Below are 26,484 nucleotides of genomic sequence, written 5' to 3'. Positions count from 1 at the left end.
GTACAGTATATGAGATCCTGACTGCTGCTTCAGACACAAGTCAAATCATTCCCTCCTGCAATTTTATTAAAAGGGCCCAAGTAGTTATTTTTCACTGCTCAAAGTAAAAATATTCTGGGAGAACTGTATCAATAACTGCTTCTTTATTCTGGTATTTGAAGATGTTTCATGTTGGTTCTTGTGGTGAGCTTGTTGTGAAAAGATGCAGTATTCAGCGCCATGACTGTAAAATTCTTCGTTCACTTGTTTGGCTCTTAGGAACGTTTGAGTCCAAAGCATTTAATTTTTCTGTTAGGAATTGCGTTTGCATTAAACAGCACTGGTGCACAACAACACTCACATGTAGCAACAGAATGAACAACATACAGGTGTGAATTTAATATATAGGTATGGCTTAAAATTAGTTTAGAATGTCCCCAAATAAATAAAACAAAACAAGAACTACTGAAGGATGTATTTTCACTATCTTGTTGTTTGGAGGAGTATGACATATGACCTCTTAGTCTAATTTTCACTTGCAAGGTTTTTCCTGTCAGTACGGGGTCTATTAGAAAAGTATCCAACCTTATTATTTTTTTTCAAAAACCATATGGATTTGAATCACGTGTGACAAAGGAACACCTCCATTTGGTCTCACAGGACGGCTTTGAGATGGCGTTCAGACAGCTGTCAGTGGTTTTTCCATCGAGTGATTATCCGAGAAATTGTGGATGTGCCTGGACATGCCAGAACATGTCCCGTGAGGCTTCATCACGGCGTTGCTGTGCGCCATGCGGCACTACCGCGACGTGCGGAATTCCTCCGCACGTCTGTCTCAATGTGCTGAAAAAGTGCTGATGTCCACGTCTTTTCACAATTCCTGTGCTAGTCAGACGACGTCCCGGATAAAACACAGCGTCCAGTTTGGAAATGAACGGCACATTCCACTGTTACAGGAGTTTTTGTCAAGGAAAGAGGAGCGGAGGCTTCGCGCGTCACGGCGGTGGCGCACAGCAACACCGTGATGAAGCCTCACGGGACATGTTCTGGCATGTCCAGGCACATCCACAATTTCTCGGATAATCACTCGATGGAAAAACCACCGACAGCTGTCTGAACGCCATCTCAAAGCCATCCTGTGAGACCAAAACAGAGGTGTCCCTTTGTCTCACTCCATCAGCAAATCGGTTGTGATGCGCACGAAGCCTCCGCTCGGCTTTCCATGACAAAATCTCTTGTTAAAAGTGAAATCTGCCGGAAAATAGTTGATGTCCAGCTCTTGTGATAACCAGAGAAAGTGCACACGATGGTCTCGGATCCACAGAGCCATCCGTTTAGAAATGATCTGGTGGTTTGTGGCTCTCGATGGCGGCACGGAGCGCGGCGCGCTGAGCGTCCTTAAAGCTGTCCTTAAAGCTGTAGTAACACTCCTTATTCTCTGTGAAGCCCGTAAAATTTTCACCGAAAGCCAGATAAATTTTTCTAATGGTTTCCAGCTGCCAGTCTCTAACAGTTTCTGAAAAAAATTCTGATGGAAAAAAAGCCCAAATCATTCCGCCATTTCCTGACAATGAAAATCCGCCGAGGGGGCTGGACCACTCCTCACTCAAAGCCTGCTCACAGGCAAATGACGCAACCGACAGGCATGGAAAAACTCACGCATGCGCACGAGGGTTCAAGCTTGTCTGACGCAATCACACGTGATTCAAATCCATATGGTTTTTGAAAAAAATAATAAGGTCGGATTCTTTTCTAATAGACCTCGTATATGAACACAGTAATTGCGGGTTAATTATCTGTGATGTAGTTGGCATCAAATTAGGGTGGAATCTCTTGAATTTCTTAAATCTCTGATTTCTTTAACATTGCACATTTCTATTTGTTTGTTTATTACCATTCTTCCCTTGTGATATCACAGAGGTGTGATGGGGAAGAAAGTATTGTGACTGCCCTCTTCTTTTGGTTGGCTGAGGTAATAATGGTTGGTAATTGTTAACCCGGTGAAGGTGTGTCCTCAGCTTAATATGTATTTTGATTTAAGTTTGAGTTGCTTCATTAAAGATTTGGCACCATTCCACACATTCTTTTTCAGAACTAGTGACCCCCTTCTGTTTATATGTGTATTTATAAACAGAATATATATATATATGTATGTATATATATATATATGTATGTATGTATATATATATATATGTATGTATGTATATATATATATATGTATATATACACGTGGTGTGTCCATAAAGTAACAGCCCTTTTTATTTTTTTAAAACTATATGGATTTCATTCATATGTTTTTACGTCAGACATGCTTGAACCCTCGTGCGCATACGTGAGTTTTTCCACGCCTGTCAGTGACGTCATTCGCCTGTGAGCACGCCTTGTGGAAGGAGTGGTCCCGCCCCCTCGTCAGATTTTCATTGTCTGGAAATGGCGGAATGAAAAGGACTTTTTTTTCCATCAGAAGTTTTTCAGAAGCTGTTAGAGACTGGCACCTGGAAACCATTCGAAAAATTTATCTGGCTTTTGGTGAAAATTTTACGGGCTTCACAGAGAATAAGGACTTTAACTACAGCTTTAAGGACCCCTTTAAGGACGGTCGGTGCACCGCACTCCGAGCTGCGACATCGCGGCACAAACCACTGGATCATTTCTAAGCTGATGGCTCTGTGGATACAAGACCGTCGTGTGCTCTTTCTCTGGTTATCACAAGAGCTGGACATCAGCCATTTTCCGGCAGATTTCACTTTTAACAAGAGATTTTGTCATGGAAAGCCGCGCAGAGGCTTCGCGCGTCACGACCGATTCGCTGATGAAGCGAGACAAAGGAACACCTCCGTTTCGGAGTGTTAGAGGACAAGTTTGGACATGCCTATCTCAGCTTTCAGTGCTTACCAGTTGAATGAGTATAAGAGAACTTGTGGAGAGCTGAAAAGTCCTTTTCATTCCGCCATTTCCAGACAATGAAAATCAGACGAGGGGGCGGGACCACTCCTTCCACAAGGCGTGCTCACAGGCGAATGACGTCACCGACAGGCGTGGAAAAACTAACGCATGTGCACGAGGGTTCAAGCATGTCTGACGTAAAAACATATGAATGAAATCCGTATAGTTTTTAAAAAAAATAAAAAGGACCGTTACTTTATGGACACACCACGTGTATATATATATATATATATATATATATATATATATATATATATATATATATGTATGTATGTATGTATGTAAAAAAAAAAAAAACCTGAATAGAACCTTGTCATTTGATTGGTGGTGTGTATGTCACGTGATGTGGATTGTTTGTACAATTTGCCTTTGTGTTCTATTCACCATGCAGTTTTAGTTCTATATGTTTTGTGCTATGGCATGCTGCCGTGTGCACACACTAGCCCTTAACTTAAAAACAAACAGCGGCCCGACACAGTGCCCAGACTCACTGGGCAATCGACAGGAAGGCTGAATGTACCAAGGGGGCTCGAGAGCGAGTCACCGTAGGACCGGGAAGGGCGTGAGTCCCTTTTCTCTTGTTTATAAATGAATAAAATATCAAATGACAAGGATCTATTTTAAGCATTATATAAAGCAAATAATCAATTTTTTTCATTCCTGCAATGAAAAGAATATTTCATGAGGTGAAATATGGAATGTTCTGTCTTTCACCTCATGAAATATTCTTTCCACTGCACTCATAAACATTCATTATTTGTACAACGTTTGTGCAGATTAATGATGTGATTTAGCTTTCTTCATGTGACGTGTTGATGGTTTGTTTTGCTTGTATTTTGTGCTTGTATATTTAAGCTGATGGTGTAAAAACAGAAATTAATTGTAAATTACACGTTGTAGTAAAAGCATTATTATTTTTGTGGAAATATAAGAAAGCTGAATCCTGCATTTTTAGACCATGAGCCAGTCATCAATTTTGTCTTAATCAGTCCCACTTAAAGTAGACCTGCATTGAAATAAATGTGGTCAGATCTTAGAAAGAACTAGCCGATATGTATTTATAAGACCCTTATGAAGGCAGTAAAGTAAATCTGTAAGCCCATATTTGTAATTCAGCAGAGAAAGCTTTGTTTAAAATTTGGCCCTCCATGAAAACTGTTTGTACATCCGGGAGATTGCTGTGATGCAAGGGACAAGACGCTAGCACCTTCAGTCCGATCCCGCGCATTGAGTGAATACAATACTAACTAATCTCAATTGAAATGATTTTATCTGTTAGTAATGTTACTGTTATACACATCCTGGTTTCAACATCCAAAAGTAAGCTGCAGTGAATGCGAGACACAGCTCTGCATGCTCAGATCAAGCGGCGACATCGACAGCGGGCGACATTCTTCCCTGCTAGCCCGCTCACTAGTGCAGCATGCATGCGGGTCGTCACGGTAACCCCGACCCCAGTCCTGCCCCGTGAGAAAATATTGGCTTGCATGGAGTGCCTCCGTCCGCTCACTCATACTGCAGCTGCCTTGATCATGCAGATCCTACTTACATCTCTAGAATAGAATTTAAAATTCTTCTTCTTACTTATAAGGTTTTGAATAATCAGGTCCCATCTTATCTTAGGGACCTCGTAGTACCATATTACCCCAATAGAGCGCTTCGCTCTCAGACTGCAGGCTTACTTGTAGTTCCTAGGGTTTGTAAGAGTAGAATGGGAGGCAGAGCCTTCAGCTTTCAGGCTCCTCTCCTGTGGAACCAGCTCCCAATTCAGATCAGGGAGACAGACACCCTCTCTACTTTTAAGATTAGGCTTAAAACTTTCCTTTTTGCTAAAGCTTATAGTTAGGGCTGGATCAGGTGACCCTGAACCATCCCTTAGTTATGCTGCTATAGACGTAGACTGCTGGGGGGTTCCCATGATGCACTGTTTCTTTTTCTTTTTGCTCTGTATGCACCACTCTGCATTTAATCATTAGTGATCGATCTCTGCTCCCCTCCACAGCATGTCTTTTTCCTGGTTCTCTCCCTCAGCCCCAACCAGTCCCAGCAGAAGACTGCCCCTCCCTGAGCCTGGTTCTGCTGGAGGTTTCTTCCTGTTAAAAGGGAGTTTTTCCTTCCCACTGTAGCCAAGTGCTTGCTCACAGGGGGTCGTTTTGACCGTTGGGGTTTTACATAATCATTGTATGGCCTTGCCTTGCAATATGGAGCGCCTTGGGGCAACTGTTTGTTGTGATTTGGCGCTATATAAAAAAAATTGATTGATTGATTGATTGATTGATCTTGCTCTCACTGCCTCCGATGCGCTTACCGAGTCTGCGGGCTCGGTAAACGCCACAGTGAGCTACTCGCACCGCCCCCGTGTCTGCTGTGCAGAGCTGCGGCTAACTCTGGCACCACCTCCCTGTCTACTGAATGGAGGTGTGGCCAACTTTGGCAACAAGTCCAGAGACTACGCTCGCTGTTTTGATGCGGAGCACTCCGGCAGCCTGCAAGGATGGACTTCTTGCGGAAAAATCCGCAGCGCCGCACGGTCTCGGTAACCGGAGCCACAGAGCTCCGTGGCCACTGAGAGAGGTTTGTATCTTTTTAATTACTTGGATTCTTTGTGGGTCCCGCATCCATAACCCGCAACGGTAACACCGGAGGCAGTGTGAGCGAGGGGTTACATTGCAAAAAGTCCCGAAAATATCATTTTTATGCAGTCCACAAACATTCAGTCTTAGATCAAGATAATATAAAACGCACCAATAATTGTTTTTTCCGGGGAAATATGATCGAATATAGATCTAGTCTAAAGGCAAAACAATCATAAACAACCTCGAAACGGCGGCAGGCTAAAGACAGTAGATTTTCAATGCGACACCACTCAGTCAAATGGGTGTATGAAAAAGTCCCCAAAATAATTTTCAGGCAAAAGTAAAATAAATGTATACTCACCAAATGTACCTCAAGACAATATGAAGTTTTAAAAAAAAGTCGATCCTTCTGTATAAGGCAATAAAAAGGTGCTTTTGTAAAAGATGCAAACTGATGTAAATCCACAAATTACAGTTGGCGCATGCAATGCATGCTGGGATATCTTATGTCTCGGCAATGTCCCGGATGTGCTGACAGTTTTGCAGAGGGCCAAATTTTAGCTGTGAATTTGTCATTTTTAAACGAAGATTTCTCCGTTGAATGACAGATCTGGGCTTGCAGATTTACTTTACTACATTCAGAAGAATCTTATGTGTAAATATGTCATTTTTTGGTCCAAAGATCTGACTACATTTATTTCAATGCAGGTCTACTTTAAGGAAGCTAAATGACACTGAGAGTCCAGCCTCAGTGCACCAGGACCTACACATTAAAGTATGGTGGCCATCCCAGGTGTAGGTCCTGGTGCACTGAGGCTGGACTCTCAGTGTCATTTAGTTTCCTTAAGTGGTACCAAAAACCCACTCGGCCCGTAGACTGTTTAACAGTCTGTTGGTGTCGACATCACGAGAAGTAAGATTTTTTGCTTTATAAGATGTATTTTTTAAACCCGATGTGTTTGTTAGCTGTAAATACCTGCGGTTTCTGAAGCTGATCACAATTTTATAAATTTAATGTCACCAGTGACACCGACGTGAAAATTTTCTAAGCTAATGTTGTTCTCATCAGGAAAGTGTCATTAAGTCATCTTGTTAGTGGCTGGAGAAAATTATCGATGGATGACTTTGACAAACAGAAACATCTAGTTTCTGCCCTGTGTGATACGTGAGAATTCCCGCTGTGCTCGTGGAGCTCTGATGGGTGATAATCTGGCTGCTTGTATAAGGTGGCAGGAAAAAAGTCGTCTAATTTTCCAACCGCAGGGAGTTTTTCTGCCATGACTGCAGTTGCTCAAACAGCTGCAGGCAAAACTGTGAGCCTGAACTCAACGTGACTGAGTAAAGCAGGTCCAAGTAAGGACAGGATGTGTGCACGAGTCTGAGGACTTCAACGTGAATTCGTGTGTGTTGCATGTTGCATGCCGGTGGCAGTGACAGTCTCCCTCCTGTGTTCCTGCAGTTGCCGGCTGTGAGGTGTCCTGCAGTGCTGCGAGAAGATGCCCTCTTGGAAGGAGGCTGCCGTGTTCTTGCTGGTTGTGCTGCCGCTGCTCGACGTGCGACCGATTGACGGACGAACGTCTCAACACCACACACTGAAGCGTCAGAGACGAGGGCACCACGTGCACAGAGTACTCCAGAACATCACGCTGGCTGTCATCTTACCGCAGAGCAACACCGCTTACCCCTGGGCCTGGCCCCGCATCGGCCCCGCTATAGAGCGGGCCATCAAAACCGTCAACACCAACTCCACCCTGCTGCCTGACCACCGTCTCACGTACGTCTTCAGGAACAGCGAAGACAAAAGCGGCACCTGCACTGAGTCGCGTGCGTCCGTCTTGGCTGTGGACCTCAAACTTGAATACGACCCGTGGGCCTTCATCGGGCCTGGCTGTTCCTACACCGCCTCCCCCGTTGGCTTCTTCACAAGCCACTGGGGGGTTCCCATGGTTACGGCAGGTGCCCCAGCTGTGGCCTTTTACAACAATTCATACCCGTCCATCACCAACATGGGGCCCACGCACATGAAGCTGGGGAAGTTCGCCCTGCGTATCTGGGAGCACTTCGGGTGGCGTGAGCACTTGATGCTGCTGTTCAGCGATGATAAGATGGACGACCGACCGTATTACTTTGCTGTTGAAGGTTTGTACATGCAGCTGAAGGCCAACAACATCACCCATATGGACAAAACCTTTGAAGAGAACAAGCCCATCAACTACTCCGAAATCCTCGACGATGTTCAGAGCAACAGCCGAGGTAAGCTGCCAGACACCACACAAAAAAAGCCGCTCGGTTTCCTCTGCTACTCGGTCATTACGCTGTTTAGTGTTTATTTTGTTTTGTTTTTTTCCACTGAACTCAACAAGCAGGCAATGATTTTTAAAGGAAAAGGTGAAGGTTTGGGACAACAAATGACTTCAGTCTGCTTCAAAAATTAAAAAATCTAATCCTTTATTCACAAATAGTACTGTGTAGGTAGACTCGTCCTTTGTGTTTGATTTTGTTGTCCTCTTTAATGTTTGGCATGTGTCCATTGGTCGAGTGACATTGTAGGATTGTGAGATCCAGATTTATTTATTTATTTTCCATATAAAGACAGGATCAATGTTAGACCTGGAAGAGGAAACGAGACCTCTGCTGGTCCACGTGCATGCAGAACCTTCACCACAAGAGCCAATAAATGAACAGCAACTTCTTGGATGAAGGTCCAGGTACAACATGCGATGACATTCCGTGTTCCTTAATTTTCTTTCATTCAGAGTTGCCACACAAGTCATCGTCTCCAGTAAGACACTTTGATGTTTATATTGGAAAGACGTTCTTCTGTCATACACAATTATGTTTTTTGTTGTTTTTTATGAAATAGTCCAAGATTCCTTGAAAGTTTGATAATGTATCCTGAAGGTGGAACTGAGCATATCTCAGGTGGAAGCTACGTCGCATTGCTTTTTCACATTTCAGTTCAGATGTTTTCAAGCTCAGTTTCCGTGACAGATTTGTGCCAAATATTAGTGATAGTTCCGGAATGTGGATTAAACATAGCTGTAAAATGACAGTGTGTACACCGAGTGACGGAATGCGAGCGCTGGGTTTTGTGCTCTCATGATAACGTCACTCCAGTAATTGCGGTAACAGAACGGTAAGTCCAGCTGAATATTACCATTTCATTGTTTTGTTTGTTTACATTCATATTAACATAATATCACATCATCTAATGTTTAACTGCCCCCCCCTTCTCTCTCTCTCTCTCTTGCACGTCGTCCACATGTATCACGCAATTTGTATGTCATGTGACCTATAATTTCCCCCCAAAACACAAACCAAACACCACCTGTGAGCATAAAAACATTTTTGTGATATCTGAGGTTTTTTTTTAAACTATGTGTGTTTTCATTAAGCACATTTCCAATTCACTACTTCAACTTGTGCACTTTGGAGGGTGATGGAAACCCACCAAATGAATCTATGTTGATACACCGACAAACTATAGCCAACAATTTAAACTTTGGTTTGTAGATCTCAGTGCAGCACATATAGAGACTTTTGTGATGTCACAAAGCTGGTTCTTGAAATACCAAGAAAGAGATAATGACCAAAAAAACTCACAAAGCCCAGGAGTGAACCTTCTCCTGTTTGACTAATCCATCATCTGTTAATTGTTTTAGCACTGTAACTGAAATGTTTACAAAACGAACAAACAAAAACAAGGTTCGTCACTGGTTCCTTATTGAAGAAGAGTGAGATGAGGTTCTCATGCTGGATGATAAATGAGTTGTGCTGTGCAGGTTCTTTATCTCATCTTATTGGATCTGTTGACTGTAAATCTGGTCTGAAGCCTTTTCTGAAGCCGTCACAGGCTGATTTGTGTTTCTTGGGGCCAAGCCGCTCGTTAACCCCGACATCAGCTGCTGATTGCTGCTGCAGGGCATCATCCCAGCAGCAGGCTGAGCCAGAAACATGATCCGATCGATGCAGACAGCAGCTCGCTGCTGCAGATGGCCCGAGGACACCGCGCCGAGGAATGCATCTGAATGATGCGGCACATTTCCTCTGTGCCCAAGCCACTCCGTGTTCCACACAAACAAACAAAGACAAAGAACCTTTAATGTGTTAGACAATAAAAATCTAACTTTGAAAAAAAATCCACATTGTTAACATGTCAAAAGAAGGCTAATTGAAGAAAATGTTTAAATACCAAAGAAGATGAAACACAGACGGCGACCATCGACCCTGAAAGACTTAAAAAGTTGAACTCTAGAATAAAGCCCTGAAGGTCTAACTATTCACCGCATCATTGCTCACTGTTGTAAAATATATTTTAGTCCAGTCATTTTATGAAAAAAAGGGGTCAACCCGGAACAAATTGCAACAGAAATGATTTTGGTGGCATTTGAACCCTGAAACTGTTTTATAAAACATACTAAAAGTCGAGAAAGATAAAAAATCAGGAACACTCCCAAAATCCAAGATGGCTGTCCGAAAACATGCAAAAATTTAGTTTTTCCAAAATAACTCAAAAAATATCAATATTTAAGCACATAAATGTATTGATGTTAAATATAAACTTGGGTATTGTGGACATTTTGACACCAAAATTAGGTCTCTATCTGTAAATATCACACGGTTGCCGCGCTGAATCACTTAACAAACAGAATTTTAAGTTTTGCAAATGCCTTTTTTTTTTTTTACAAATGAAAAAAATACATATTTTACAAATACACATTTATTTGTATTTAAACTTGAATCTCCGACTGGACTGAGTTGCTTGACGTGAGGATGTTTCGCTTCTAATCACAGAAGCTTCCTCAGCTAAAATTCTTGCTCTGGTAGTTCGACTTCTGTCTTGACTCTTGTAGAGAAAAACAACAGAAGCCAGCAAAAGCTGGAGTTTTAAACCTAACCCGACCCCTCCTCCTGAGAGGCAAACAGCTATTGGCTAGTGACTAGGTATTGCTCTAATTAGCATCTGTTGTGCTCTACTTAGCACCCTCGTAATGACAGGGTAGCTGTCCCTCCTAAGGATGGGACTGACACCTCTCCTGACAACTCTCCTGACGACTCTCCTGACTACGTGAATGACTCATTACTATGAACAAAAGACTGAAACTGCTTTGACCTGAGTACCCCATTGTAAACAGGGGACGAAGCGTGTCTCAGACCCCCTCTCCGGTTAAGGCTGGGTTTCAACTGTTTCACATACAATGCTTCCTTCACTCCCCTCTCAAACCATTTCTTTTCTCTGGCTAAGATATTAACTTCCTTGTCCTTCCTTGTCCTTACAGCAGTGGGCATAAAGACAGAAGTGCTGACTTGTTGCTTGTGTTGGGTTTGTGATTGTCTTTGTTTCTACTCAGAAGTGTTGGCGGTGCTTAAACTCAAAACTGGCTTGTCAGTAGCTGAGAGTGTACTGGAGATAATACTGAAAGCTAGTGGTTACCTGTAGCTTCCGCTAAATTTTTAGTGGTTTATCGGTTTAGTGTTATAAAAGTTATCAAAGCTGGTTTGGTTAGCTGGTTATATTCATAATTATTTATAATAAAAGTTGATGTTTAAACTTGAAAACATCAAACATCAACTACATTTCTTTGTCATAGGGTTTTGGTAACAAAATGTCAGGAGTCATTGTCATTTCTTTATGTTTATATCTGCTGATTATCAATAAAGGAAATTTTTTACTCCCAAATATCGGTATTGGTCGGCTTGTGTCACTTCTGTCGTATCACTTCAGCTCAAGCCTTCTGTACAGTCGCCTTCTGCAATGTGTGCATGTCATTTTTATACCCTTCACATTGACTTTTCAGGGTAACCCGAGGTCAGGGTTCACAGGGCGAACAGATAGGAGACGTTTTTGTTGGTGTGTAACAGGAGTCAGACGCGTGCACACGTGAACGTGTTTGCCTCATACAGCCGCTTTAAAGCTTCCTTCTGTGTTCACAGTAAACAGAAACTTTGACCTTGCTCTGTGACCTTTGACCTTGACCCCCCCCCCCCCCCCCCCCCAAAAAAGGAGCAGAAACTCATCCCTGTGTGTGTTCAACCATGTCTGATCGACATCAGAGTCAAACTGGGTCACACAGACGTCTGTGACCAACTGATTTCATTGGTTTTAATAAAAAATAAAATAAAGCTTCAGAGAAAGTGACAATCCAGATCCCAGTGCTCATACTTTTCCACATTATCCTTAAATATCTATGAATAAAACCAACAAATCAATCGACGGGTTGCGTAAGAAGACGACAGACTTGAGCGCCTCCCGACTCGGTCTGTTGATTCTGTTCTGTTTCACTGTCAGATTTACTGTCTTCATTTTTAAATAATGTGTTTTTGTATTTTGAAAACAAATAAAGGAGAAAAATTATTGCTGTTTCCTCAAGTCTGTTTTTAATAAAAAAAACAAGAGCATGAAGCAGAAACGGATTCTGACGCGCTTTAGTCTTTATTTAATCCTTCAAACACAGCAGCGAACACACCGACGTGAGTCCAAACAGGAAACGATGCTCAAATGTGAATCAACTCGATCCATGACCGTAGACGAGAAAAGGCGCCGTACGGAGTGAGCCGGCAGAGCAGCACGTGGAGAGCCGCGCCGTAATTAAGGACCAGTTCATGTTTAACTCCCGCGGATATAAATCCACAGCGTGTGGGTCTGTGGAGGTGTGTCACGCTGAAGCAGAAGTCAGGAGCACAAACAAACAGTCGGCCTCTGTTCCCACGGCGACATAAAACCTTCCTGTAGCCATTTATTAACAAACCTCAATGCCTTATATGGACACGGTTGCCGGCCTATCAGATCTGTAGGTATTTCCTGTCAAACAGGCTGTGTCTAATTTTACCTTGTCAGTCTGTCTTTTGTCTTTTTCAGCCAACACCAAATCCCCATCAGACCGGAAAAACCGCTAAAGGCCCTCGTACTTCATCCCCAAATTACTGCACTGTGTGTGTAGGTGTGTGTGTGTGAGGCATCACTGTAAAGCACTTTGAATGTAAACAAACACACACACAAAAAAACAGTTTTTTTCTGGCAGAAAAGCGCTGATGGAGTTCACACAAACACTTCATCCCAGCGGTTTCAGATCGTGGGATTTGTTTCTATGACAACAATTAACAACTAGCAACTAGCTTATAATGTACAGTGGTAAAAAGTGCTCACCCTCAGCCAGTACCAAGTGTCTGGCAAATCTGCTGTCACAAATGAGTTGCTTTTTTTTGTCTCTGTTGTGGTTGATTTTGAGAGAAAATCAGTATAAATAAACCTCCCCTCCTGGTTGTGCTGCAGTGACATCATGGTGTCTTTCTGAAAAGGTCAGGGCCAAATTCACAAAGATTGTCCAAGTCCTCTCAGAGAGCTCCCAACTTAGCCTAAAGATTCCTAGTAAGGAATCTTAGCTTAAGAGTTATGTTTCTGAGAGCAACCCTGAGCAAGGAGGGGACACAAATGTTTATCTTTGTGAGGAGGCGGGATTGACCCCGTTGCTAGGTGTGACCCCCTCCATGCTCCTATGAACAGTAAAATCAACCGATCATATAACCTGAACTGTATTAAAAGAAATGCGTAATCATGAAAATAATTTAATGTCATGGTGATGAAACTCAACAAAATTAAATGAATTGTTACACAGTTTTAAAATGTTTGAATGTACCTCATTAGGGTGGTCCAAAAATATGAACTTTAAGGAAGTTTTCCTCCAAAATTTTCATTTTGTTCTATGACTCCCTACTAACATTTCTGCCAGTTTTTAGCTTGAATGGTGAATATTTACTGGTCACTCAAACGAGGGTAATTTTTTACTATGCGGAATTGCTTTCGAAAAAAAAAAAATCTTCACTAATTTGCTAATTTAATACAACATATTGATCTAAAACCAAGGTCCATGTCTTAAAATATCTTCAGATTGTTGTTTTTCTTTCAAATGTTATGTCAATATGTCATCATTCATCAACCTCCCTTCATCAATGTTGCCTTGGAGCAGGATGGATAGTTCTTCCTGTGTTGCTCAACAAGGCGGAGCAGATGCTGTTGCTGTTCATTCTTCGTTAAAGGCGAGTTTTATACTCAACAAAAATATAAACGCAACACTTTTGGTTTTGCTCCCATTTTGTATGAGATACATACAAAATTTGCTTCGGCTTGTAAATATATAGTATTTTGTATGTAAGTAGGTATAGGTGTATATTTATGTTTGTGTATTTATATATATATATATATATATATATATATATATATATATATACACACATATCAGTTTAGGTGTGTAGGAATCTATGTGAATACAACCCCTGGCAATAATTATGGAATCACCGGCCTCAGAGGATGTTCATTCAGTTGTTTAATTTTGTAGAAAAAAAGCAGATCACAGACATGACACAAAACTAAAGTCATTTCAAATGGCAACTTTATTGCCCACAATAAAAGGCCACTCTGAAAGGTGCAGTTTTGTTTTATTGGGGGGGGATACCAGTCAGTATCTGGTGTGACCACCATTTGCCTCATGCAGTGCAACACATCTCCTTCGCATAGAGTTGATCAGGTTGTCAATTGTGGCCTGTGGAATGTTGGTCCACTCCTCTTCAATGGCTGTGCGAAGTTGCTGGGTATACGCCAGTCCAGAGCATCCCAAACATGCTCAATGGGTGACATGTCCGGTGAGTATGCCGGCCATGCAAGAACTGGGACATTTTCAGCTTCCAAGAATTGTGTACAGATCCTTGCAACATGGGGCCGTGCATTATCCTGCTGCAACATGAGGTGATGTTCTTGGATGTATGGCACAACAATGGGCCTCAGGATCTCGTCACGGTATCTCTGTGCATTCAAAATGCCATCAATAAAATGCACCTGTGTTCTTCGTCCATAACAGACGCCTGCCCATACCATAACCCCACCGCCACCATGGGCCACTCGATCCACAACATTGACATCAGAAAACCGCTCACCCACACGACGCCACGCATGCTGTCTGCCATCTGCCCTGGACAGTGTGAACCGGGATTCATCCGTGAAGAGAACACCTCTCTAACGTGCAAAACGCCAGCGAATGTGAGCATTTGCCCACTCAAGTCGGTTACGACGATGAACTGGAGTCAGGTCGAGACCCCGATGAGGACGACGAGCATGCAGATGAGCTTCCCTGAGACGGTTTCTGACAGTTTGTGCAGAAATTCTTTGGTTATGCAAACCGATTGTTTCAGCAGCTGTCCGAGTGGCTGGTCTCAGACAATCTTGGAGGTGAACATGCTGGATGTGGAGGTCCTGGGCTGGTGTGGTTACACGTGGTCTGCGGTTGTGAGGCTGGTTGGATGTACTGCCAAATTCTCTGAAACGCCTTTGGAGACGGCTTATGGTAGAGAAATGAACATTCAATACACGAGCAACAGCTCTGGTTGACATTCCTGCTGTCAGCATGCCAATTGCACGCTCCCTCAAATCTTGCGACATCTGTGGCATTGTGCTGTGTGATAAAACTGAACCTTTCAGAGTGGCCTTTTATTGTGGGTAGTCTAAGGCACACCTGTGCACTAATCATGGTGTCTAATCAGCATCTTGATATGGCACACCTGTGAGGTGGGATAGATTATCTCAGCAAAGGAGAAGTGCTCACTATCACAGATTTAGACTGGTTTGTGAACAATATTTGAGGGAAATGGTGATATTGTGTATGTGGAAGAAGTTTTAGATCTTTGAGTTCATCTCATACAAAATGGGAGCAAAACCAAAAGTGTTGCGTTTATATTTTGTTGAGTGTACTTCTACATCAGTGCAACGGCTCTTTCTGCAAAATCATTTACCACTTTCATTTGTGATGCTGCCATGCAAAGTTCTTGATAGGAAAGATCATCGTTCCATCTTTAACCAAGGGTTCTAGGGTTGCACTTGGTGCTAATTTCTTTTGATAATTCAGGTGGCGCTCTTGTCGAGCAATTTTTCTTTTTTCTTTTCCATGTAGCAGGACATCAACCCCTGCCATGCTGCATGACAAAACATCATTGTGCTGCATGATGAGAAACTGTTTGACTTCAGCATTTTTCATTCTTGTCAATGCATCACTTGTGGCATTATCAAAGAGACCCTGCAGGTGGATCAGGAACTGATCCTGGTTCATTTTGTCACGATCACTATTTCTCTTCTGATTTTTCTTCAGCTTCACATAGTCATCATTAAACTTCATGAGGATGCGAATCATGGAGTCTTTTCTCTGATGTGGAATCCGTGCTCTCTGCCACAGTTCGGTGATGCGCATCACAGTATGGGATGCTGCCTCTTTCAGTGTCAGCTTCTGATCACTGTGAAAGAACATCAGAAGTCGAAGACCATCTCTATTAGTTGGAAGATGGGACTCAGACAGTTGGTCTGATCCTTTACCAGCCAAACCTCAGCAGCACTCCTTCTACTTTTGGCCATTTTAATCTTTATCAGTTACCTACAAACAGTAAACTGTAAGCTGAGTTACTAAGGATTATAAACTACGTAATAATCAAGTTTCCAAAGGCAGAACTGTAGAGCAAATTACATCATACTTGTAAACAATTTGCAGATTACACACGGTCTGTCTGTTACTAAGATCAGCAAAGACTCAAAGAAGTAGATAACAAATGGGTGACCCTTCAAATTGAAGTATGGGGTGAAGTTGTGTCGCTTTGAGTGACCTCTAAACGTGTCAGTCTGCCTAATTTTTGCACTGCACATGTTTTTCATGAGATAGAACTCTTTTAAACTGGTGGAGCTGGGTTATAATAAACTTTAATTAAATAAACTTTATTATATCTTGGACCACCCTAGTGCCTCATTCACATGCCAATTATCAATCAATCAATCAATCAATTTTTTTTTATATAGCGCCAAATCACAACAAACAGTTGCCCCAAGGCGCTTTATATTGTAAGGCAAGGCCATACAATAATTATGTAAAACCCCAACGGTCAAAACGACCCCCTGTGAGCAAGCACTTGGCTACAGTGGGAAGGAAAAACTCCCTTTTAACAGGAAGAAACCTCCAGCAGAACCAGGCTCAGGGAGGGGCAGTCTTCTGCTGGGACTGGTTGGGGCTGAGGGAGAGAACCAGGAAAAAGACATGCTGTGGAGGGGAGCAGAGATCGATCACTAATGATTAAATGCAGAGTGGTGCATACAGAGCAAAAAGAGAAAGAAACAGTGCATCATGGGAACTCCCCAGCAGTCTACGTCTATAGCAGCATAACTAAGGGATGGTTCAGGGTCACCTGATCCAGCCCTAACTATAAGCTGAAAGCTGAAGGCTCTGCCTCCCATTCTACTCTTACAAACCCTAGGAACTACAAGTAAGCCTGCAGTCTGAGAGCGAAGCGCTCTATTGGGGTGATATGGTACTACGAGGTCCCTAAGATAAGATGGGACCTGATTATTCAAAACCTTATAAGTAAGAAGAAGAATTTTAAATTCTATTCTAGAATTAACAGGAAGCCAATGAAGAGAGGCCAATATGGGTGAGATATGCTCTCTCCTTCTAGTCCCCATCAGTACTCTAGCTGCAGCATTTTGAATTAACTGAAGGCTTTTTAGGGAACTTTTAGGACAACCTGATAATAATGAATTACAATAGTCCAGCCTAGAGGAAATAAATGCATGAATTAGTTTTTCAGCATCACTCTGAGACAAGACCTTTCTGATTTTAGAGATATTGCGTAAATGCAAAAAAGCAGTCCTACATATTTGTTTAATATGCGCTTTGAATGACATATCCTGATCAAAAATGACTCCAAGATTTCTCACAGTATTACTAGAGGTCAGGGTAATGCCATCCAGAGTAAGGATCTGGTTAGACACCATGTTTCTAAGATTTGTGGGGCCAAGTACAATAACTTCAGTTTTATCTGAGTTTAAAAGCAGGAAATTAGAGGTCATCCATGTCTTTATGTCTGTAAGACAATCCTGCAGTTTAGCTAATTGGTGTGTGTCCTCTGGCTTCATGGATAGATAAAGCTGGGTATCATCTGCGTAACAATGAAAATTTAAGCAATACCGTCTAATAATACTGCCTAAGGGAAGCATGTATAAAGTGAATAAAATTGGTCCTAGCACAGAACCTTGTGGAACTCCATAATTAACTTTAGTCTGTGAAGAAGATTCCCCATTTACATGAACAAATTGTAATCTATTAGACAAATATGATTCAAACCACCGCAGCGCAGTGCCTTTAATACCTATGGCATGCTCTAATCTCTGTAATAAATTTTATGGTCAACAGTATCAAAAGCAGCACTGAGGTCCAACAGAACAAGCACAGAGACGAGTCCACTGTCCGAGGCCATAAGAAGATCATTTGTAACCTTCACTAATGCTGTTTCTGTACTATGATGAATTCTAAAACCTGACTGAAACTCTTCAAATAGACCATTCCTCTGCAGACGATCAGTTAGCTGTTTTACAACTACCCTTTCAAGAATTTTTGAGAGAAAAGGAAGGTTGGAGATTGGCCTATAATTAGCTAAGATAGCTGGGTCAAGTGATGGCTTTTTAAGTAATGGTTTAATTACTGCCACCTTAAAAGCCTGTGGTACATAGCCAACTAACAAAGATAGATTGATCATATTTAAGATCGAAGCATTAAATAATGGTAGGGCTTCCTTGAGCAGCCTGGTAGGAATGGGGTCTAATAAACATGTTGATGGTTTGGATGAAGTAACTAATGAAAATAACTCAGACAGAACAATCGGAGAGAAAGAGTCTAACCAAATACCGGCATCACTGAAAGCAGCCAAAGATAACGATACGTCTTTGGGATGGTTATGAGTAATTTTTTCTCTAATAGTTAAAATTTTGTTAGCAAAGAAAGTCATGAAGTCATTACTAGTTAAAGTTAATGGAATACTCAGCTCAATAGAGCTCTGACTCTTTGTCAGCCTGGCTACAGTGCTGAAAAGAAACCTGGGGTTGTTCTTATTTTCTTCAATTAGTGATGAGTAGAAAGATGTCCTAGCTTTACGGAGGGCTTTTTTATAGAGCAACAGACTCTTTTTCCAGGCTAAGTGAAGATCTTCTAAATTAGTGAGACGCCATTTCCTCTCCAACTTACGGGTTATCTGCTTTAAGCTGCGAGTTTGTGAGTTATACCACGGAGTCAGGCACTTCTGATTTAAAGCTCTCTTTTTCAGAGGAGCTACAGCATCCAAAGTTGTCTTCAATGAGGATGTAAAACTATTGACGAGATACTCTATCTCCCTTACAGAGTTTAGGTAGCTACTCTGCACTGTGTTGGTATATGGCATTAGAGAACATAAAGAAGGAATCATATCCTTAAACCTAGTTACAGCGCTTTCTGAAAGACTTCTAGTGTAATGAAACTTATTCCCCACTGCTGGGTAGTCCATCAGAGTAAATGTAAATGTTATTAAGAAATGATCAGACAGAAGGGAGTTTTCAGGGAATACTGTTAAGTCTTCTATTTCCATACCATAAGTCAGAACAAGATCTAAGATATGATTAAAGTGGTGGGTGGACTCATTTACTTTTTGAGCAAAGCCAATAGAGTCTAATAATAGATTAAATGCAGTGTTGAGGCTGTCATTCTCAGCATCTGTGTGGATGTTAAAATCGCCCACTATAATTATCTTATCTGAGCTAAGCACTAAGTCAGACAAAAGGTCTGAAAATTCACAGAGAAACTCACAGTAACGACCAGGTGGACGATAGATAATAACAAATAAAACTGGTTTTTGGGACTTCCAATGTGGATGGACAAGACTAAGAGACAAGCTTTCAAATGAATTAAAGCTCTGTCTGGGTTTTTGATTAATTAATAAGCTGGAATGGAAGATTGCTGCTAATCCTCCGCCCCGGCCCGTGCTACGAGCATTCTGACAGTTAGTGTGACTCGGGGGTGTTGACTCATTTAAACTAACATATTCATCCTGCTGTAACCAGGTTTCTGTTAGGCAGAATAAATCAATATGTTGATCAATTATTATATCATTTACCAACAGGGACTTAGAAGAGAGAGACCTAATGTTTAATAGACCACATTTAACTGTTTTAGTCTGTGGTGCAGTTGAAGGTGCTATATTATTTTTTCTTTTTGAATTTTTATGCTTAAATAGATTTTTGCTGGTTGTTGGTGGTCTGGGAGCAGGCACCGTCTCTACGGGGATGGGGTAATGAGGGGATGGCAGGGGGAGAGAAGCTGCAGAGAGGTGTGTAAGACTACAACTCTGCTTCCTGGTCCCAACCCTGGATAGTCACGGTTTGGAGGATTTAAGAAAATTGGCCAGATTTCTAGAAATGAGAGCTGCTCCATCCAAAGTGGGATGGATGCCGTCTCTCCTAACAAGACCAGGTTTTCCCCAGAAGCTTTGCCAATTATCTATGAAGCCCACCTCATTTTTTGGACACCACTCAGACAGCCAGCAATTCAAGGAGAACAGGCGGCTAAACATGTCACTCCCGGTCCGATTGGGGAGGGGCCCAGAGAAAACTACAGAGTCCGACATTGTTTTTGCAAAGTTACACACCGATTTAATGTTTAATGTTTAATGTTGATTTGTTTATTATGTTTACTCTCCATGCTGGCAGTTTTACTCCTTAATGTATTTGATATTAACAGTGGACGGTGGACGGTAGGGATGGGTATTGATAAGATTTTATCAATATAGATGCCATTATCGATTCTGCTTATTTATCCGATTCCTTATCGATTCCCTCATTTTAAATTGGTCACTGGATCCTTGATCTCTGGACATAAATAAATATAAATAAAATCTGTAGTTTTTGTCAAAAGCATTTCCTTTCAGACATTTTGGCATGAATGTCTCTCTGTACCTCTGAGCTGAGCTCAGCCGGTTGCTGCACGTCAGCGCAGGATGTCTCATTCTGGGAGGAAAAAACGTTTTGATCGATTGCAGTTTGTTTTTATTACAATGTTTGGAAAGAGGTGTCAATTGATTTAAACAGCATTTCACTTTGAATTTATTAATTCTGTCTGGATTCTATTGTTCTAACTTGACTCGGCAGAGAGCTGCGCAGCATTTGGAGCTGTGTGAACAGAACGGAGGACGATTCTCGTTTCTTTCTCCCAACAAGACAGGAGTCCCAGTTAGTGACTTTAATCTGCACAAAAGTGACTCACGATTGACACATTCAGGGATGAAAGTGGTGAAAAACAAAAAAAGCTGTAACCCAAAATTACCCCCCAACACCACACACACGAAAATGTTTGAATTTTAGAAGCTCTGAAATGCAATCTGGGACTATTCCAGATGATAAACTGCAGTGAGTGCAGCATCCATTTAGTGAGAAAAACCCCCCAACTTTCCTTATTCAAATTCATTCCAGTAGTATTCTGCTCTTACAACCCCTGGCAAAATTTATGGAATCACCAGCCTCGGAGGATGTTCATTCAGTTGTTTCATTTTGTAGAAAAAAAGCAGATCACAGACATGACACAAAACTAAAGTCATTTCAAATGGCAACTTTCTGGCTTTAAGAAACACTATAAGAAATCAGGAAAAAAAATTGTGGCAGTCAGTAACGGTTACTTTTTTAGACCAAGCAGAGGGAAAAAAAATATGGAATCACTCAATTCTGAAGAAAAAATTATGGAATCATGAAAAACAAAAGAACGCTCCAACACATCACTAGTATTTTGTTGCACCACCTCTGGCTTTTATAACAGCTTGCAGTCTCTGAGGCATGGACTTAATGAGTGACAAACAGTACTCTTCATCAATCTGGCTCCAACTTTCTCTGATTGCTGTTGCCAGATCAGCTTTGCAGGTTGGAGCCTTGTCATGGACCGTTTTCTTCAACTTCCACCAAAGATTTTCAATTGGATTAAGATCCAGACTATTTGCAGGCCATGACATTGACCCTATGTGTCTTTTTGCAAGGAATGTTTTCACAGTTTTTACTCTATGGCAAGATGCATTATCATCTTGAAAAATGATTTCATCATCCCCAAACATCCTTTCATTTGATGGGATAAGAAAAGTGTCCAAAATATCAATGTAAACTTGTGCATTTATTGATGATGTAATGACAGCCATCTCCCCAGTGCCTTTACCTGACATGCAGCCCCATATCATCAATGACTGTGGAAATGTACATGTTCTCTTCAGGCAGTCATCTTTATAAATCTCATTGGAACGGCACCAAACAAAGGTTCCAGCATCATCACCTTGCCCAATGCAGATTCGAGATTCATCACTGAATATGACTTTCATCCAGTCATCCACAGTCCACGATTGCTTTTCCTTAGCCCATTGTAACCTTGTTTTTTTCTGTTTAGGTGTTAATGATGGCTTTCATTTAGCTTTTCTGTATGTAAATCCCATTTCCTTTAGGCGGTTTCTTACAGTTCGATCACAGACGTTGACGTTGACTCCAGTTTCCTCCCATTTGTTCCTCATTTGTTTTGTTGTGCATTTTTGATTTTTGAGACATATTGCTTTAAGTTTTCTGTCTTGACGCTTTGATGTCTTCCTTGGTCTACCAGTATGTTTGCCTTTAACAACCTTCCCATGTTGTTTGTATTTGGTCCAGAGTTTAGACACAGCTGACTGTGAACAACCAACATCTTTTGCAACATTGCGTGATGATTTACCCTCTTTGATAATCCTCTCCTTTGTTTCAATTGACATCTCTTGTGTTGGAGCCATGATTCATGTCAGTCCACTTGGTGCAACAGCTCTCCAAGGTGTGATCACTCCTTTTTAGATGCATATTAATGAGCAGATCTGATTTGATGCAGGTGTTAGTTTTGGGGATGAAAATTTACAGGGTGATTCCATAATTTATTCCTCAGAATTGAGTGATTCCATGTTTTTTCCCTCTGCTTGGTCTAAAAAAGTAATCGTTACTGACTGCCACAATTTTTTTTCCTCATTTCTTATAGTGTTTCTTAAAGCCAGAAAGTTGCCATTTGAAATGACTTTAGTTTTGTGTCATGTCTGTGATCTGCTTTTTTTCTACAAAATTAAACAACTGAATGAACATCCTGCAAGGCCAGTGATTCCATAATTATTGCCAGGGGTTGTATATGGGAGGTGTATCTTAAAAATGCATGTAAAAAATGTGTCCAGACTCCTGCGATAGAGCTAACTGTAAAAGCTCCGCCTGACAAATTCTACTTGAAACAGAATCCATACTGTTGGACTTTACATGCAATTCATCCTAACCCGCCCCAGCAGCACACACTCTCCAAGGACAGGGCTAATTTTCGTCAATAGCTACATGACAGGTAGAGAACCGCGTGGATGTAGACTCAGTGTGCGGCCCGTTAGTCCTGATGACTGTAAATGGTCAGAAAACCATTTGGCGAGCGCTCATGCTTTCTATGTTTGATCATCAAAACATTCACTCTCAGCACTATTTAAGGGTAATGGCAAACCTCTGAATTAGGATGGCTTGGCGAGAGAGAGGTGTTGTGACTTTTCAGCCGCTGATTGTTTTGCCGGAAACTCAGCGGACTGCGTTTATGATCAATAAACTGACAGCATTCCTGCAGAGATTCCAGTTGTTGTGATTCTCTGGAGACCAAAGACTCAAAGTGGTTTATCTTTAACAGAGCTGCCGCGTCTAATCAGCTCTGACCTGATTAAGTGAAGCCAGGTTTACTTAGCTTTTCACGGCTAAGAGATGCTAATGACCAAGTGAGAGCTAAGTAAACACGGAAACGCTCTCGGCGGATCACTTGACCGTGGAGACATTTCTGACCATTCTCCTGTGTTGTGTGGGCCGCCAGAAGAGGAGGTACTGCTGGCCCACCACCAGAGGGCGCCCTGTCTGGAGTGCGGGCTCCAGGCACCAGAGGGCGCAGCCGCCTCACAGGAGCAGCCAGGGTGACAGCTGTCACACATCACCGGCAACAGCTGTTACCAATCATCTGATCGGCAGGGGTATATCAGCAGGACGACGTCTCCACCTCTTTGCAGAGATATCGTTCTACCTGGAAGGTAATAATCTCAGCTGACTAACCTTTGTGATTTTTGTGAGTGATTGCAGACTTTTTTCTCCAACGAGAGGTGGAGGTAGCTTCCCTGCCGTGCAGGTTGCTGGGCGCAGACGCGCCCACATTTAATTGTGTTCTTGTTCCTCGCCAGCAGTACCAGGTCCGACACGCGGAGGCAGTGGCCACCTGGGAGTTCGGAACTTGGCGGCTCCAGTATTCCCGGGGTCCTGTGGCGGAGGAAACCGTATGGTTCCGGTTCTACTTTGGAGAGGCGTCTCCTATCTTCGAGCCTGCCCACACGACACCATTGTGAATTGACTTTTGTCCATTGTTGTAATTTGTTGTATTTGTTGTGCACGTTCGCAACAGTAAAGTGTTGTTATTTGACCTATTCCATTGTCCGTTCATTTGCGCCCCCTGTTGTGGGTCCGTGTACTTACACTTTCCCAACATCCTGTTCTAGATCGTCATCGTTAGAAAGGAGCAACAGAACAGCACAAAGGTGTAACTCTGGGATGAGATTATTTACAGCAAAGTCTTTTCTGCAAAACTCTTTCAGTACAAAAAACATAAAGAAAGAAAAACATGAGCAAACGGAGATTTCTGACACCTGCCAATCTGGATCCAGATCACCTCCAAAATTTGCCCAAATATCTATCTGTGGTGAAAATTTTGTTAAAATCCGTGCAGTGATTTAGATGTAATCCTGCTGACAGACAGACAGACAAATAAATGCTCATGATTTTATTTCGTCCTTGGCGGATGTAATAATACAAGGTCTGTTAGAAAAGTATCCGACCTTTTTATTTTTTGCAAAAACCTGATGGATTTGAATCACGTGTGCTTGTATGAGCAAACCTTGAACCTTCGTGCGCATGCGTGAATTTTTTCACGCCTGTCGATTGCGTCATTTGCTGGTAAGCAGCCTTCGTGTGCGGATGGGTGGAGTCTCTCGTTGTTTTTTCTTTGCAAGGAAAATGGCGGATCAACTGGAGCAGCGCAACTGCATCAAATTCTGCCAGAAACTGTGCGACAGCCAGGTGGAAACCATTCGGATTATTCAGTGACGATCCTCTGGGCATCACACAGATTAAGGAGCGGTACAAACGGTTTAAAGATGGCCGCACAACGGTGGAGAGCGAGCCACGCTCTGCGCGGCCATCAACATGCTGAAATGACCAGATCATTTCCAAAGTGAACGCTGTGATGATGCGGGACTGTCGTGTGACTATCTGAGAAATTGCAGAAGAGGTGGACATCAGCACTTTTTCGGCACATTCCACTGTGACAGAAGATTTGGCCATGAAAATTCATGCCCATGACTTTGGCACGAAGCTGATGGCGGAACAAAAGCGCCACCGTGTTGAAGCCTCACAGGACATGTTGTGACATGCCCACCTCTTCCACCATTCGCAAGATTCAGACAGATTTCGGTGGCTTTTCAGTCGTGTGTTCGTTATATAATTTTCTAATGTTAATTTACTGTCTTAAGGTATTTAGTTTAGGTTATTGTTATCACATACACATTATTATTATTATTATTATTATTATTATTGTCATCATCATCATTTTTATTGTATTATTTCTTTGGTTTTGTTATTTGATTTTTAAATGGACCACAATGGAAATAAGTGTTACTATTAAACTAACATAAACTACAATAACAACATTTAAAACCTCAAACTCTAAACTCCCATGGTGCATTGCAGCGCAACTTCCATTGTTTATTGGTTAGCTAAAATTGCTCATTTCTCCCAAAATATTTGTCTTATCGACTTTCCGTCTTTGCAGCATTCATCCTTGAGCCAAAATACATAAGTATATCAAACTTCAAATGTCAGCTCTCCCCAGTTTTTGCGTGATCGAAGCCACACACACACACACACACACCACTTGGCTATTATAATATAGATAATAATAAAAAGTTATAAAATAATAATAATAAAAATCATTCTTACATTATATTTTATGGTGGACAGTCACAGCGAAAAGAAAAGTAACTCCAAATGAAAGATCATGTGATTGGTTTATTTTTTTACTAATACATTGCTATTTGCTGGTTTTGCCCACCAGGTGGCAGTATTGTGTGATGCGGTAACTGTTTTAGTCGTTTTAGCTTGTGAACTGAGAATCATCGTCCACTGCTAAAATGTTTGTTTGCAGCTATGTCATGTAAAAGGATCACAGGTTGGAAAACATTTATTCTGCTTTTTGATTTTGATAAATGATACCAGAATAGAATTCCTCAGCTCAGAGGGGACCTTCACATCCAATGGCTGGTCCAGCTTCCGACAGAATGATGGCTGGGGCTCTACAGACACTTGCCTGACTTCCACACATGTCTAACTTCCTGGGAAAAGCCATACGGTGATTACGTTTGGACACATGACTGCTTTTTTGTACAATATTTGCAATTATTTTCCACACAGCTTGTGTGGGAAGACGCTCACTAGCCTTTGCCATCTTTCCCCATGTAGAAACGTTACATTCATGTGACATTGTTGTGCATTCTGAAAACACATAGGGTCAGTCAGGTCAAGAAGTATTTAGTTAGTGAGTTAATTATTTGCCCTGACAGACTTTGGTGACACAGAAGCGTGAGTACAAATGATCCAATATCCAAATGGGATGAACCATTATATGGATAAAACTTTCCAAACCACTCAGCTGGAACAGTTTTTAAAATATTATTTTTGTGTGTTTATATCTTCGCTCTGTGGGGCTAACATAGGTCTTGTTCTTGGAGGCAACTTCGGCGTGCCAGCACATGATGTTGTGTTGCTGCACTTGGTGATGCGCACCACCTCAGGCAGGGTGGCGCAAAGACAACTTACCATCAGGGAAAATTCCTCGACCTTCCAGTCACCGCGCTGCCCCTGACCCTGTGTCTGGCACACAACACCTTTACCACACCATGAACGAGCAAACGCTGAGCACATACCCGAGCACCTAATCATTCAGGCGCACATCCATCATGGCTACCCCTTGGGCGCCGCGTGGACCTTCTTCTGAAGAACTTGATGACATCACCGTGACCTCATTGCTCTGCGGCTCCTCGCTGTTCACACATA

The 26,484-nt window shown here is 42.0% G+C and overlaps 1 protein-coding gene across 1 annotated transcript in view; it reads left to right on the top strand.

Moving 5' to 3' along the window:
* Positions 1-26,484, top strand: part of LOC117505756 (atrial natriuretic peptide receptor 1-like) — a 301,825-nt gene that overhangs the window by 769 nt on the left and 274,572 nt on the right. Inside the window, exon 2 of the mRNA XM_034165299.1 lies at positions 6,957-7,754. Within this exon, the coding sequence (XP_034021190.1) occupies positions 6,998-7,754 (757 nt within the window). The 5' untranslated portion in view covers positions 6,957-6,997. The remainder of the gene's footprint in view (positions 1-6,956; positions 7,755-26,484) is intronic.

Source organism: Thalassophryne amazonica, unplaced genomic scaffold (assembly GCF_902500255.1).
Source record: "Thalassophryne amazonica unplaced genomic scaffold, fThaAma1.1, whole genome shotgun sequence".
Lineage (NCBI taxonomy): Eukaryota > Metazoa > Chordata > Actinopteri > Batrachoidiformes > Batrachoididae > Thalassophryne > Thalassophryne amazonica.
Note: the sequence above shows the minus strand (reverse complement) of the source record. Positions and strands in the feature narration are given on the sequence as shown.